This window comes from Passer montanus, unplaced genomic scaffold (assembly GCF_014805655.1).
Source record: "Passer montanus isolate IOZ18808 unplaced genomic scaffold, ASM1480565v1 scaffold118, whole genome shotgun sequence".
Lineage (NCBI taxonomy): Eukaryota > Metazoa > Chordata > Aves > Passeriformes > Passeridae > Passer > Passer montanus.
In genome coordinates, this window is record NW_024358500.1 from 398027 (window position 1) to 413203 (window position 15177).

General features: G+C 46.9%; 1 protein-coding gene across 1 annotated transcript; it reads right to left on the bottom strand.

Annotated features, from left to right (window-relative positions):
• Nucleotides 1-197: 197 nt before the first annotated feature.
• Nucleotides 198-15155, bottom strand: DRAXIN (dorsal inhibitory axon guidance protein). Its single transcript, XM_039697463.1, has 7 exons — nucleotides 15020-15155; nucleotides 6611-7089; nucleotides 5096-5283; nucleotides 4601-4712; nucleotides 4208-4297; nucleotides 3875-3964; nucleotides 198-1242 (listed from the first exon to the last, which is right to left on the bottom strand). Exons 2-7 carry the CDS (start codon nucleotides 7071-7073, stop codon nucleotides 1130-1132), a joined length of 1056 nt encoding a protein of 351 aa, XP_039553397.1. The 5' UTR covers nucleotides 7074-7089; nucleotides 15020-15155; the 3' UTR covers nucleotides 198-1129.
• Nucleotides 15156-15177: the final 22 nt, after the last annotated feature.

Below are 15177 nucleotides of genomic sequence, written 5' to 3' on the forward strand. Positions count from 1 at the left end.
ACATCTGGCTGGCTACACTAGGTAGAAACAGTTATCTCCAATTTAAGTGAGAATACAGGCAACCTTGGGCAGAGAAGTTTTTCTACCAGTGGCACAATTGTTCTGTGTGATTACCTCAAGTCATCAGTGTTACCTGCTGACCTTATAGGCTTTTCTGGCTCTTCCACATCCTTGGGTGCAATCAAAAAGCAGAAGAGTTGCACAAAGGATATCCATCATATCTTTATTTACATATCACAGAAACACACATGCAACATGTCACAGGTTTTACTACAATGGAACAGCCTGTCCCTATCTCCTGTTACCAAAAACTTTACTTTTGGCTCACTAGGAAAACTATCACTTCCCCAGAAAGCTCCTAAAAATAATAATTAAAAATAACAGACCTGTCAGGATAGATAAATGAGTGAGAGCTGCAGGCTGGGATGTCTTGCCACATCCTTGCAGAAACCTGCAGGTGGTTCTCTGAAAGCAAGAAAGGAAGGAAGGAAGGATGGAGTGGGATTGGATAGTCCCAAAGATGACAGGTCCCAAGATGCAGTGGTAGTGTGTAACAGCTAAGGAATATGTCTGGAGCAGTGGAAAAGGGAGAGAGCAAGAGGTCTGCCAGAGGGTCCTTTCTCACCTAGGCAGGCAGCTGATCCATTTCTCATCTTTGATTCCATCCGGATGCTACAATTTTCCTCTCCTCTAGGAACTTTCAGTCTTTAAGAAAGAACTGTCTACCTTTATTCTCAAGCAATAATTAAGGGGTAAAGTTTAAGCTCATATCCCCTTGCCCTGAAGGATCTTCCACATCTTGTCTCTCTTGAGAGAAGATGAAACTGCAGAGCCTTTTCCTGCCAGGACCATCAGAATGGGAGTCATGATCATCGCTTACTAACTAGGAGAGGGGGACTCAATTCAGTGGTGGGAATGTGCTGAAGGAAGGATGGGGAGTGCAGTCCTGCTGTGGAAAAGGCTGATGCCACTGTATTTATAATGAACATGAGTTTCAGTCTAGCTGGGACCTGGCATGTTCAGAGCCTGGAGCTTCCATCATTTGCTCAGCTTTTTCCTCTAATTCCCACTGCTAGGTATAAACAGTTTCACCCCAGCTCCTGCCCATACAGGCAGGAGTCCCACCCTCCTAAACATTAATGAAAGATCCCTGCTCTCCATTGGCTGATTCAGGCTCCACACAGCGCCCCTTCCTCCGGGTCACTCTCCGGTTCCGGTGGAATTTGGCGTAACAGCGCAGCCCTATGGAAAAGACGTTGTGAAAAATGTTTATTTTATGATTGGCTTCTTGCAAATATGAAAATGAATATTATATGGGTTATGTTAGAAAGACATGCTGTCTTAATTTTCTTAACTAGTGTGTTAAATATAATTTTAGGTTATAACATAATGTTAAAATAGAAACTGTGCTACCTAAGATACTTTTTTAAAGAGAGGACTTGCACCAGATAGCAGCCAGAGGACACCTAAATCTTTCAGAGAAAAAGAATTTATTGCTCTCGTATTGAGTTCTTCCTGCCTCACTCAGCCCTGAAGATGCTGTTAGGATTCAGAGGAAGAAGCTGACACTGACCAGACAGAATCCTTTCTTTGAATGGAATTTATGTATCATGGATGATGTGTATGAATATGCAACAGGCTATTTGTTTGAAGGGTTAATCCTCTGTTAACGTGGGTCCTTTTTCGGGCTTATTTTGCCCACAAAGAGGTACCTGGACCATCCATAAATCTTTGTTTTTATTGTCTCATATTGTCCTAAATCCTAATTTTCCAAATTTTTATTACTCTAATTATATTATTATTTTTATAACCATTTTATTACTATTAAACTTTTAAAATTTAAAAAACAAGTGACTGGCATTTTTCACAATGTGTAGAAGTGAGGAGGGACCAGGGCTCACTACAGCAGCAACACCAACTATTTCTCTGCCTCAGATACTGCTGCTCTGGGGACAGTCCTAGTGCTGTGTCAAATAGGGTGGGAGAGAAATGCCTCACATAGACAAGGCCTATTGCTCTCTGGGCACTGGGGTTGTTTGGCTCACTGTTCTGGTTTGGGATTCAGTCAGGGATTGTTCAGTCAGGTTTCCCAGGATTCTTGAAATGCCATTGAATTATTCCAATTGTTTCCAGTGATTTTATGGAAGCCCTGCTTGGTTTCCTCCTATTACTTCCCATTACTGTCTAAATAATCTCTCCACTGGGAAATTACTATAGACTTAATGTGCAGCAGCAATGACTAGGGACCTCCCCCTGCTATTTATTTCCCTGAAGCTTCAAGAGAGAAGGGAAGAGACTGTGAAGTGTTATTACTGGGAAGTCTGATCCAAAGCCACTGCTCATCTCCTTTAATTTCTCTGTTTTAGATGCTCAATGTGCACAGTCTGAAAGAAGCTAGCTAATATAGCATGAGTGAGTATGAAGGAGAAAAAAGGCATTTTATTTGTAAAAACCATGAGTACATATTCTCCCATGGCAGTGGAAGGTAACAGGAGCCTCTGGTCATGGTAACTACTTGGTTTCTGGCTCCAAGAGGTTGATTTGATGGTGTTTCTTGTCTGACTTTGTTACACCAGAATGTGTAGCTAGCTGGGCCAGACAGGGTATAGCCTGTGGGTAAATAATTCCCATGAAAACCCTGCTTTTCAGTAGTGCAGGATCTTGTCATTGGGTTGGCAGGAGCTGACTTGATCATTCTAGAACCTGCAGCTCTTTCAACTTCTAGAGCAAGCAGCAGAGGATTTATAGCTTTTGTAATAAGACAGCTCAAAACTTTCCTTGGTTGTACACTGGAGATCCAGATGATGTCACATAGCAGTCCTTTGGAATTACGTCCCTGGGCTACACTGAGACCAGCTACCTTAAAAAGCTGGGTTTGTGCCTCTCATTACCAATCACCTCAGGGCAAACTGGCCTCCTAAAAGGGGAGCATGCAAGATCAGAGCTCTACTCTTATCTAAGCCTCTTGTCTATCTTACCTGGATCTTCCCTCTCTGGGGATCTTTTTTATGCTACACAGGATGCACATTTGCTATCAACTTATAACTGGCTTAAGGATAAAGCAGGGCCTGGGGCAGCCTCATTAAGGATTGCAGAAACATGTTTCTAGGCTAATCTATCAGAAGGTCATCTCTGATTAGGACCTTGTGGTGTTACACAACACGCCCAAGGTGATGACTATCATTTAACATTGCAACTCCAGGAAAGCTGCCCATTTAACTGGGTTAAAAGTAGGCAAACAGCCTGGTCAAATCACTGGGTACCTAATGCAGGTCACAAAACTTGGCAAACAGTGTTTTGCTCTGGCAGGCAAGACTCAGTGCCTGGAGCTGATCCTGAACATGTTTAGACTAGAAGAGGGCCTTTTAACACTTTCATAATGCACCTGCCTAGTAAAGGCTGCTGTGGATTCTTCAGAAATAGTTTTAAGAAACAAAAGCCTGAGTCCTTCCCACATCTACTAAATTGCTACAAGCTCAGTTGAAATTAACTTGGGAAAGTCATGTTAGGCACAAGGTCATACAAAACAGTGATTTCATAGTCTGTGATGTCTAGATAGATAGATAGATACATACATACACAGATATAAAGATATAGATATATCTATATAGATATAAAGATATAAATATATATAGATAATCTATGTATAGATATAGATATAAAGATATAACTATATATATATATCTATATATATATATATCTATATATCTAGAGATAGTAAAGAACTGTTATTTCTTTCCTCATATCTTTGCCTAAAAGCCCCATAATTTCAAAGCTATACTAATTTGGAGGGAAGGGGTTCATATTTTCCATTCCAAGGGAGGTTCCACACCTCTCTTTTAAACCAAGACAGGGAGCAAAGAGCTGGACTCACCTTCAGTGCACATACAGTCATCATAACACTTGTTGTTAAGGCCTCGATTGTGTGGTTTGCAGAGGTGTTCACGTAAGTCACAGCAAGAGCCTGCAACACAGGACCAGGGGTCAGCACAGCTCAGGTGTCCCCTTACCTGCAGGGCTGCTGGCACCCATGACAGCTCCATTGTACAGACATCATCTGGTCACACAACACGCCTAGAGAGCCTCTGCCCTTCCCTTGCATACCACTTCCTGTCACCAGTAGAATTTAGAATGCATGTCTTAAAACCTGGGTTAGATTTCAAACATCCCGTGTTTGGAGAGATGACTCTGCCAAGCTGATCCTGACCTGGGAGGCAGTCAAGGTGGTGATCACATGGCTCTCCTTCAGCTGTTGTGGTTTCATTTACACTGTTGGGGCTCTTACTGCGGCGTTTTTCTGTGGAAAAGAAAAGAAAATATGCAGATAGAAAATTTCACACTAGTGTTTGAACTCTAAACCTTCATAATCTAGTATCTTCCCTATTTCTCCACTCTCCATTTATCATTTTTACTCTGCCCTCCAAATATGCATCCAAAATGAGAAACATTTTGAAACTGAGCACAAAACTCAATCAGCATGATGCTGTTTCTCTCTTCCCTCACCACTATGATCTCATGTCCTTCAGCACATCTGTGAATACTAACCATAGACAAGCCTTACAGGATGACTTTTGGGAAAGAGGACAGGGAGGTTTAGCACCTTTCTTTTTAGCAGATGGCCACATTTCTGGTTTGAGATCCTCATAATCGGTCCAGTCAAAGAGTGCCATATCCAAGGTGGGCATCACATCCCCATCTTGCCTGAGGCGGGCCTGCAAACCACAAAAAAAACAGACAGACAACGGATTACACTTCTGTAGAGACACTGAAGTCTTTGCAAGTTTTCATGGTTCTTTTACATTAAAAAAGGCGTTATTATTGCCCCTCCCCTCCTCCACTCCTGCCTTATCCACTGGGAATTCCTGGCATCTCATTTTCAAAAGCAAAGAACCTTCCCTTGTTGAGGCTGAAGCCAAGAGGGAAGTTTCCACTGCTTCTGTGTGAGAACAAAAGGTGAGCAATGAGCGTTAGGACATGCTGGCTCTTCAGTCAAGTGCTCCTGCTGTCTCTGTGCTCCTTGAAACTCAGTGAAGTTGGATAGCTGAGGGAGAGGCAAGGCTTGGAGGTACAGAAGAGTTCCCAGCTGTCTCTTTACCTGTGACCGTGGTGAAGTGGCTGGAAGAACAGGAGGCTCTTCTGTGGAAACAGCTGTGTCCAGTGCAGCAATGAGGAGCATGGTGGGAGTCAGACTTGTAGCTTCCTCTGCCTGAAGATTTTGAAACTGTTCTTCAGAGCTTTTGGGTTTCTTGTACAGGGAGCTTGGCCCAGCATCAGGAGCCTTCCCTGCAAAGGGCAACAGGTACCGTGACATTACCTTTCTCATGCCTTTTCTCTGTGTGACAGATTGGAGTCAAAGGAATTGGTGTTTCATCCAGTTGCCAACCACTGTTCCATGACACTGAGCTGCTGTTTTAGACCACTGTATAACAGAGTAATGAGCTATTACAGTGAAAAATCAGGTCCAGAGTATATGCAGCTTGATTTTTGCATGCTTAAGACACAAAAAATTACACCTCCCTGAACATATGTCTATCTCTTGTTCAAGAAGCAAAACATGGTTTTTTTCTAGTCTCAAAAGTACAAAATGTACCTGTTTAACCATTTTAAACAACACATTAAGCTATTGCAAATACCTGTGAATACATTCTTATTTGATTTTAGTAGTGAGTTATTTCAATTTAGCTCAAGTCAGGACTTACCTAACTTGAAATGATCTTCACAGATATGTCTCTCTTCCTCATAGGTATTAATTTAAATATAGACCTTAAGTTAACCTCAAGAAATAACCCTGTTTGTAGTCTGCAAAGATTGCTTCAAACCAGCGTTGTTGCATATTCTTTTATATTGCTAACACAAACTGTTTAGTCAGTCCTCTGAAAAAACAATAGAGCTCTTCTTACTGAGGAGGAGGGAGTGAAGGATGGAACACAAGGACGTGACACCCAGCTTGTCACATAGTGCAGATTGACACAAATTCCCTCACTTTAACAGAACTCAAGGTTTACCACACTGAGCTCATACCACAGAAACACCCACAACTTGACCTGCAAAGTAAAGCAGTCCCAGTCAAAATCAAGCAACATTTTAAAGTTATCACTGCAATTTCACATATGCAACATTTGAATTTTGTTGTTGTTGTTGTTGTTCAGCATAAATATAGAAGAGCACAAGCTCTGGTGAGAAGAAACTGGTCTTCAAAGCAAAATAAGGGGGTTGTGTTTTCTCTAGTTCTCATCATTTTTTTAAATCAGTGGAGAGATTGAGCATGGCTTGGACATACTTGTTCATAATGGGGCCATTTGCTAAAAAGGAAAATAAAAACAACAAAACAGACTACCCTAAAACAGTCCCTCAAGTCTTAGGGTCTCTCAGAGCTCCCCCTGTAAGACAAACTAGGCCATTTTCACAAAAATGCAGCCAGCACTAAAATCCTGCTTCTGCAGTTCCCCTTTTTTCTTGTGCCTCTTTTGTTTGGCAGATTTCTCCCCAGAGCAAGCACACACTCCACACACCCATGTGGCTCCACCACAGCTGCATCTTCTTGCCCTCACACAAGAGATGCTCATTTCCAGTGACACAACAGCCCCAGCTTCCCTCAGAGCTCAAATACCTTGGTGATGTTTGAGCCTGTCCCTGCGGCTGTGTCGACGATGTTCTCGGTTCTGCTTCTTTCCTTTCTCAGAGCCTGGGGACTGGTTTTCCCTCTCAGGATACGACAATTCAAACCCCAGGAACACGTCCTTATTCTGTTTCAGGGCTGCTGGCTGTCCCTCTGCCACCAGCTCTTCCACGGCTGAAGCTCCACTGCCCATCTTGAGGGTCTCTTCCCCAGCCAGCTGCCCTCTTGAAGCCATGGTGTGCACCCTCTCCTTCTTGGACAAGCCTTGCCTGTGGTGGCGCCCAGATCTGGGCTGCTGCAGCCACATCTCTTGGTTTTGAAGGTGGTGGTTATTCTCTGGGGCATTTTTGAGCTTTGTGCCAGGCTTCAGGGAGATTGCAAGGCTGATGTCTGAAAGAACCAGCACACACAGGAAAAGGAAAGAAGAGAAGGTGGAAGAAGTTTCCATAATCATGGGTGCTCTGTCTCACCTGCAATTAAAAAAGGGGGAGGGGGAAAAAGCAACCAACACTTAGGAACTGTAAAGGCCATCAAGATGTAGTCCTAGGACACTTAGATAAAAACCATTATGGTGTCCTGAGGTGGAAGCAAGTTATTCCCTCTTTGCTGATCTCCTCTTCTCCCAGCCCTGGTTACAGCAGCTGAGACACATGTGCAGGGCCTGCAGGGCTGAGAGGTCCCAGTTTCATGTGCAAATGAGGTCATCAATCAGTAGGACACTTCCCTTTGATTCCCCACTAGCCCCCCTAACCCTCCTATTCACAGCCCACCATCTGAGGGGCTGGGGGGGCTGGCTCCTGCCCACAGCTCTTAAGCCTGGCACAATCAATACCAGCTGCCAGGCTGGCATCCTGGGCTAGGGGCACTGGCCCCTCCTCACAGCTGGTTTTCTTGCAATGAAGATGTCAAAATGAACAGAACTGGAGGCAGATGGTGGCCACACAGGACCAGTAACAGCCCTGAGCAGCTCAGGACAGAGACTTCCACAGGTGCTTGTATACTGCTTCAAGGTGGTGAAAATTGGTCAAAGAAAGAAAAAAACACTGGAGATTTTGTGCTGAGAGCCGATGGCATAGCAGGGAAACAAAAAGGCTGTCAGCAGAGCAGGGGATGCTGGTCTAAAGGACCAAGGGGCAGAGGCAGACTGAGGTTTCCTTAGCTTTTCCCACTTTCCCTCCTTGATCCTGCACAGGTCACCAGGCAAGACTGTCACTGGGAAGGTAATTTAAGTCCCAAGAACATCAAGACCAAGTTTCATTGAGTCCACCAGCACAGGGGCTTCAGACTGTTCTCATTCATTCTGCTTCACTGTCATATTTTTGAGGGTCTTCTTTCATCCTTTTGTTTGTGTTACAAGACATGGTTTTGGGATGTTGTGGCTTTGTGCTCTGTACAAGTCAGACCATCCTCTAATTAAGTTATTCAGTCATTCTCCCCTGTCCTTTCCCACAAAATGGGGGAAGGAATTTGCAGCATTTCTAGCACAGCTTTTCCAGACTGTCCCACTCTCTCTGGGCAACATGAAGACATGCTTAAAAACAGAGTTCCCTGGGATACTGACCACCACAAAACCAGGCCTGTGCTCACCTTTGAGAAACACAGTCACGGAGTTACAGCCACAGCTTTTCACTGAACCTCATCTCAGTGTTTTCTGCACCTCAGCACTTGGCTGCACCTGATTTCCATCTGTTCACCAGGAGAACCACTTTGCTGCTTAATCACAAGGGCTCATACTCCCTCCTCCAGGTGATTTTGTGCTTGGTGCCACAAAAACAGGCCTGTGCTTACCTTTGAGAAAAACTGTCACAGAGTTACAGCTTTTCTCTCAACCTCATCTCAGTCTTTTCTGCACCTCAGCACTTGGCTGCACCTGATTTCCATCTGTTCACCAGGAGAACCACTTTGCTGCTTAATCACAAGGGCTCATACTCCCTCCTCCAGGTGATTTTGTGCTTGGCCAGTGTGTTGATTTGGCACAGCCTGGTTTTTGGTAGCGGGGAGGGGGCCACTGGGGTAGCTTCTGTGGGAAGCTGCTAGAAGCTTCCACCATGTCCGACAGAGCCAATCCCTGATGCCTCTGAAGACAGACATGCTGTTGGCCCAATTAGAGAGGTTGGTTACACCTCTGTGATGACATATTTAAGAAGAAAATCAAAACAGCACAAGCGCAGTTTTTCCAGGGGTGGTGAGGTGCCGGGGCCATCTCGGCATGCCCGTGGCGAGCCTTGCCCACCTGGCCAGCCGTGCCTCGGGCAGAAGGGCAGGGGTGGCTGCAGTGGCTTCTCCTTCCCGGGCCCTGTGTGGAGAGAGCCTTGACAGCACCACGGGGCTGTCACTGCCCCGCGATGGCAGCAGGGCCGCCTGGCCTGCAGCGGAGACACGGCGACAGAGAGACTCCCCAGTGTGGAACCCAGATGAGACCAGCTTCTCAGCACTGCGAGATACTGCAAGAATTTCTGAATTGGTGGAACTTGTTGAAAACGAGCAGCAGTGTCCTTCTAGTTGGAGAAGAGGGGGAAATGACATGTGAGGGAAAACAACATGGCGACACCGAGGACAGCGGAAAAAAGAAGGGAAGGAGGTGCTCCAAGTGTTGGAGCAGGGATTCCTCTCAAGCTGTGGTGAGGACCTGGTAAAACAAACTGTCCCCTTGTGGACATGAAGTCCACTCACACTGTGGGTAAAGTGCTCACCGTGGAGTGGGTGGATGGCAGAGAAAGCTGTGATGCAGCAGGAGACCCGAACAGAGAGAGGGCCCTGCTTCCAGAGACACAGAGAGAGAGAAGGGGCTCCTGCTTCCAGAGACACAGAGAGAGAGAGAGGGCCCTGCTTCCAGAGACAGAGAGAGAAGGGGCTCCTGCTTCCAGAGACAGAGAGAGAGAGAGAGAGGGCCCTGCTGACAGAGACAGAGAGAGAAGGGGCTCCTGCTTCCAGAGACAGAGAGAGGGCTCCTGCTTCCAGAGACAGGCTCCTGCTCCCAAACTAGAGCAGCCTGTCCTTTGAGGACTGCACCCTGTGGACAAGTGACCCACACCACAACAGTTTTGGGATGGCTGTTGCCTGTGGGAGGGGATCCATGGCACAGCAGAGGAGACTCCTTTCTTTGAGCAAACAGGACAAGACCTGGAGTGACAAACTGACCAAAACCCCCACGCCCTGTCTCCCTGCACTGTTGGTGGGAAAGAGGGAAGGGCTGTGGAGGGGAAAAGGTGTTCTGTGGAGGGGAAAAGGTCTCTTCTTAAAAGATTTCTTTTATTTTCATTATGCTCCTCTGACTCTGTTAATAATACATTTACTTTATACCTTTAAATTTGAACCTGTTTTGCCCTTAAAGTATCTTCCTCCCAGTCCTTGTCTCAATCTCAATTAAATTTGTTAATTTTTTTCCCTGTCCTCTGCCTAACTATAGCATAAGAGGGTGAGCAAACAACTTTGTGGGTGCCTGGCATTTGGCCAGTATCAAACCATGACACCAGCCATTGCAGCCTGTGAAGGGCAGCAGGTAGCAGCCTTTCAGGCCAATTCTGATTCCAGTTTTTGTGGAGTTGACAGAAGATATGTTAGGAGCAGCTTGGGCTCTTCCTTTCCCCTTTTCTTTTAGCCTGAGAGACAGATATGGATAATTTTGAGTCAGTGAAAACTTTGCCATCACAGCAGCCCAGCATCCTGGCGTTAAGAGAGAGATGCTTTCATCCTGTTAATTGAAAAATCCCTGCTCATGCACTCACCAGCCAATCCTGCCTTTCCAAGATTCCTCTCTGTTGCTGTTCACAGCCTGGGAACATGTTTTCAGTTCAGCCATTCCCTGGAAAGAGGCAGGCAGCACAGGGGGCTTCTTTTCACGCAGTTTTCAAAAAGCAGGTATTTCTACTGGCCATAAAAGACAATAAACTGTTCCTTGAGGACTGATTTAGGAGGCACTGGGAAGCTCACTTGCGAAGGCATAACACTAGAAATACTATTTTATTGGCAGCTACCTGGAACAAAGGAAAACCAGACTGACAGCTAAATCTATTTTTAAAAAATTATCTTCTTTTTCCAAACTACTAGAACAAATAGCAACACACAGCTCTGCATGGGGTCATTTGCTTTTTCGCCAGACTATGGGGTCTTTGCTTTTTTCCTAGGATTTTCTCCTTAAGAACCAGAGCAAACCAGCTGGATTAAGACATGACTCAGAAAAACTCAAAAGAGCTATAAAGAGCATCTTACCTTTTCATCTGTAAGCAAAATACCAAGAGGAGAGAACAAGTGCAAAGAGAATGCAAGGGTGTCTCCAATCTCACTCTCACAGACGTGTCCCTTTGATGATGAATCTGACAGACACATTCTGATTTTCAGTGGGAGCTGGGAGGCAGCTAACTGCTGCAGGGCAGTTAAACAGAAGGTCTGCTTCAAAGCATAGGGGGTGTTTATTTAAGCTGCCCAGCTGTCTTGTTGGCATGAAGCAGGATGAAAATGCAGGTAGGAGCACAGATTGCCTCATCTCTGCACTGGCAGGTTAATGTGCTGCGTTACTGTCACTGGGAATCTTGCATTAATGATGTAGATTACCTGCATTACCTGACAGCCTGTGGTACACTGTTGTCAGGGGAGATCTGAGCTGTTTGCTAAACCAAACCAGTGCATGGACAAGTTTTGTGTTAATGCAACACTGCTGTGCTAGAGGCAAAGCAGCCCCAGCCTTCTCCTAACCACTTGTTTCCATGTCCTGATCTATCTTTAATTCCAGAAACCTCTTAATACCTCACTCATTTTTCTTACCCTATAGAATTCACACTTACAAAAGACAGCTAGATAACAGCATCCCTAGTTCTCAGTGCTCAGGTTCCTCAATGGCTGAGCACCAAAATAAACTTCACCCTCTTTTCTAGCAGGACCACAGTACACAAAAGAATCCCTTGCTAGCCTTGGGCTCATTGATGTAGGTGACAGCAAGGTTCTCACCTGCTGATGCAGCCTGCAAAGGATGAAATTCTGCCTGAGACACACACCAGGCAGAAAAAAGTCTGGCCTTGTAAGGAGCTGCCTTTCCTAAATTGCTATAAACAAACACACATGTTACAACAAAGCCCAGAATTCATCATCTTCTTATGGTTCATATATTAGTAAGGGAAATAGATGGAGTATTTGCCATGTTAAGCTGCCCCTGTAGTTCTTCACAACACCAGACCTTCATCCTTATTGCTCCACCCCTCTTCCAGCACTGTCTTGTAGACCCTCAGGAGTACAAACCACCTGAGGTGGCAAATTCTGCCTCTCACATGAACATATGCACAGCAAAGAGCTGCCCAGAGCATAGACTCAGGGCTGGGAAAAGAGCTGCAATGCTGTTTTCCAGCCACAATTTCTGATCCATTTTGGGTTAGTAGTGGATGGTAACAATCCCATAACTGAAGTTGAGGAGGGGTGGGGGGTTGCATCTTGGATAACTCTCCCTGTGGGAAGTCTTTTCTGGATTCCCTAATATAATTGCTATTTTTCTGCTCTCTGCTCATAATCGTGCAATGCAGCCATGCACTGAGCAGGCACTGGAAATTCTCTCATGCTTTTCTGCTGTAAATACAGTTGTGTCACCTTGGCTCCGAAATGGACTCTGAAAATGTTCCTGGTGTATTTGGTTCATATTTGACAAAACAGGAACATTAGATCATCTACATTCATTCACATATCTCACTTAAAACATGATGTCTGACAGTCCTAGCTTTAACTTTTCACATTTCATGTCACAGCCAAGAGGAACAAAACCCTTGAACTGAGAGACTGTCAAGATGTTTGATGCATTTAGTATGCTCAAGGGCTGTACCAAGCTGGACCCAAGCACATGTGCTGGCCCAGATTTCTTTTTGGCTCTGATAAGCTCAGACTTTGGCAGACGTGTGTAAAGATTTCCTGGACTCCAGACAACCCCAATCTGCAGCAATACACAAAGTGTATGGGCATCTGCATGGGTGTTGTGTGTATGTGCCTGTGTGGCAGGGATGTCAGACAATAAACCCAGCTCTGTGTGCCAGGCTCCCTGTAAATAAGAAGCCATGGGGTGATGGATGGGCTTGAGAAGGCCTGGAGCAGAATGGATGGGGTAGGCTCTATGGTGGCTGACATGCAGAGAGCTGGCTGGAGCCATGAGGATGGCATTGTGCAGATAAATGAGATTTGACTTCCCTGCTGGGTCTCTTTCCATCTGTTTTTCTGTTTCTAGAGGCAAATGCTGGGAAGGTTCATACACAATCTGCCAAGAGACCTTCCCATTTCTAAAAGCTCAATCCCAGCTTTGTGGGGTCTCCCAAAGCAGGCAGGTAATATTTGCCCTTCTGTTTTCCCCTCCAGGGCAAAAGTACTAACATTTTATTCTTTCCAACCTTTCCTGCACACTACAATTGTAAAGAATTTCAATTGTTTTTGCAGTTGTCCCAGACATCCTTGGGACGACAGAACAGCTCCCTGCTTACAGACCTTCAGTCCTTTTGTGATCCTTTTCAGAGCTGCCCTGCTTTTTAGGTTTCCTGCTTCCATCATCACCATTCCTCCCTATCTTGCCTTTCATACTTACTGGACTCCAAAGTTTCTTTGTCCCTCCTGACTGTGATGCAAGACATTTCCTCTCTGCAGATATTCAGGCTACCTGAACACCCCTTCCATCTGCCCTTTGAAACCTCTGGTTCCTTTACTTGCTCTGTTCTCTCTCACTTTTGCTATCCCCAAACAGCACTCCAGAATAGAAAGGACCAAATTCAGTAATATACCAATTGTATTAGTGGCAGGAGAGACAGGACATAAGGCATTAAGTAGTAGTTGTGACTATCCCCTGTGCCTTCACAAAGCCTCTCCCTGGGGCAATTTGTATTCAGTGACCACTTGAAACTTGATTCACCCGACATTAGTTGTAGGGCTGGAGCTGGGGCTCCCCTCACCCATCAGCTCCTGCTGACAGCCTGTGCTCTACTCTGCTGATCAGGACAGAAGTCATCTGCTCACACAGCACAGCTCAGGGAACTCCCTCTGCTGCAGCCCAGGCTTGTGAGCTGCCTGAGTCCCTGCTGAGCTCCAGCACCCCCGTTTTAGTTGACGCTGGACACCTTCAAGTCAATACATGCCCCTAGCCACAGCTGTGCCCCTCTTTCTCCTGAGCCTAGCCCAGCCTGCCCTGAGACCTTCCCAGCACAGCATCTGCCAGGGACAGGCCAGCCCAGCAAGCCACTGCACGGAAGGGTAAGAGGGGCCCATGAATGAATATGCAGTACCCTCTGCTCTGCTTCCCTCTGGGACTTCACGGTGAGGCTGACACAGCCACCACAGGCGCCCTGCTGTCAAACAGAGTCCACTCTACCCAGTAAAGAGGCTAAAACAGCAATGAGCCTGAGATTCACATCCAGGATACAGTTGCTTACCGTCAGCATGGCAGAGAAGAGTCTTCAGTTTCATGTGCAATGCCAGGTGACAAATGGGACACAATCAATAGGAAAGGTCATTGCTCACCCAGCTGGAAAGTACTCGCCAGTGTTACAGGGAAGAATGGGGCAGATTTGCCCTGATCTTTGCTGGGAGAGAGACATGGATGTGTCTCGACTGGCAAAACAGTTAGGCTGTGCTTTCAACATTCTTCCTTGCATGACACTCTCACTTTGACCCATATGTATAGAATTAATGCCTCCTGCTTCAAGGGAGAGGACATGGGAATACAACACCACTTCCATTAAACCCTCCAGCTGACAGAAAACTTCAGGTGTGAATTAGATAAGTGCAACTTAAATTCTGTGTGATTAATTACTAGTTGCAATAAGCCATTAACTGATGCCAAGTTGATCTAATTCAGAAACGAGACCTCACTTTTATCAACAGAGGAAGGACAGACAGCAAGCCGCGGTACGCAGGGGCTCGGTGCACGGCAGCGCACAAAACACAATGACTCGGTGGGAAAAGCTTCCCTCGCCCCTCGGCATCTCTGGCTCGGAGCCGGGACGTACCCCCGGGCCGAGAGAGGGACGGTGCCTCCGTCCGAGGCGACTTTGCTTCCCGGAGCGATCTGAGGAGGAAGCGTGCACCGTGACCGGCACGGTGGGATGTGAGTCCCGGAGCCCGTGCCGGGCATCCCGCGGGGCACGGAGGCACCCGAGCAGTCCGGAGCCCAGCACGGGTGACAGTGGCTCTGGCCGAAGGCGCTGTCCGAGCTCTGTGCCCGCCCGCACCGCCGTTACCGGAGCTCCGCGCGCATCCCGGCGGCGGCAGGACCGGGCACCCCCGCCAGCCCGTGCCTTTGTCTCCTCCGGGGCGCACGGAAAGTGGGAAGGTGTTCCCCACTCCTCCCCAGTCCCTGCGGCAGCAGAGGGGAGTGAGCTCGGCGGAGCACCCGCCGCTGGCCCGGGGCGGGGTGAGCGCGGCGCGGGCAGCGCTGCCTACCTGTGCGAAGGTCCCGGCGCGGCGGAGCCCGGCAGGCAGCGCAGGGCAGAGCTGTGCGAGCGGCGGAGGGGAGGCAGGTCTGCGGGGGGCACGGGGTGTTCAAACCCGAAAGGAGAGGAGGAGGAGGAGGAGGAAGAGGAGGAGGAGACAGGGGGAAG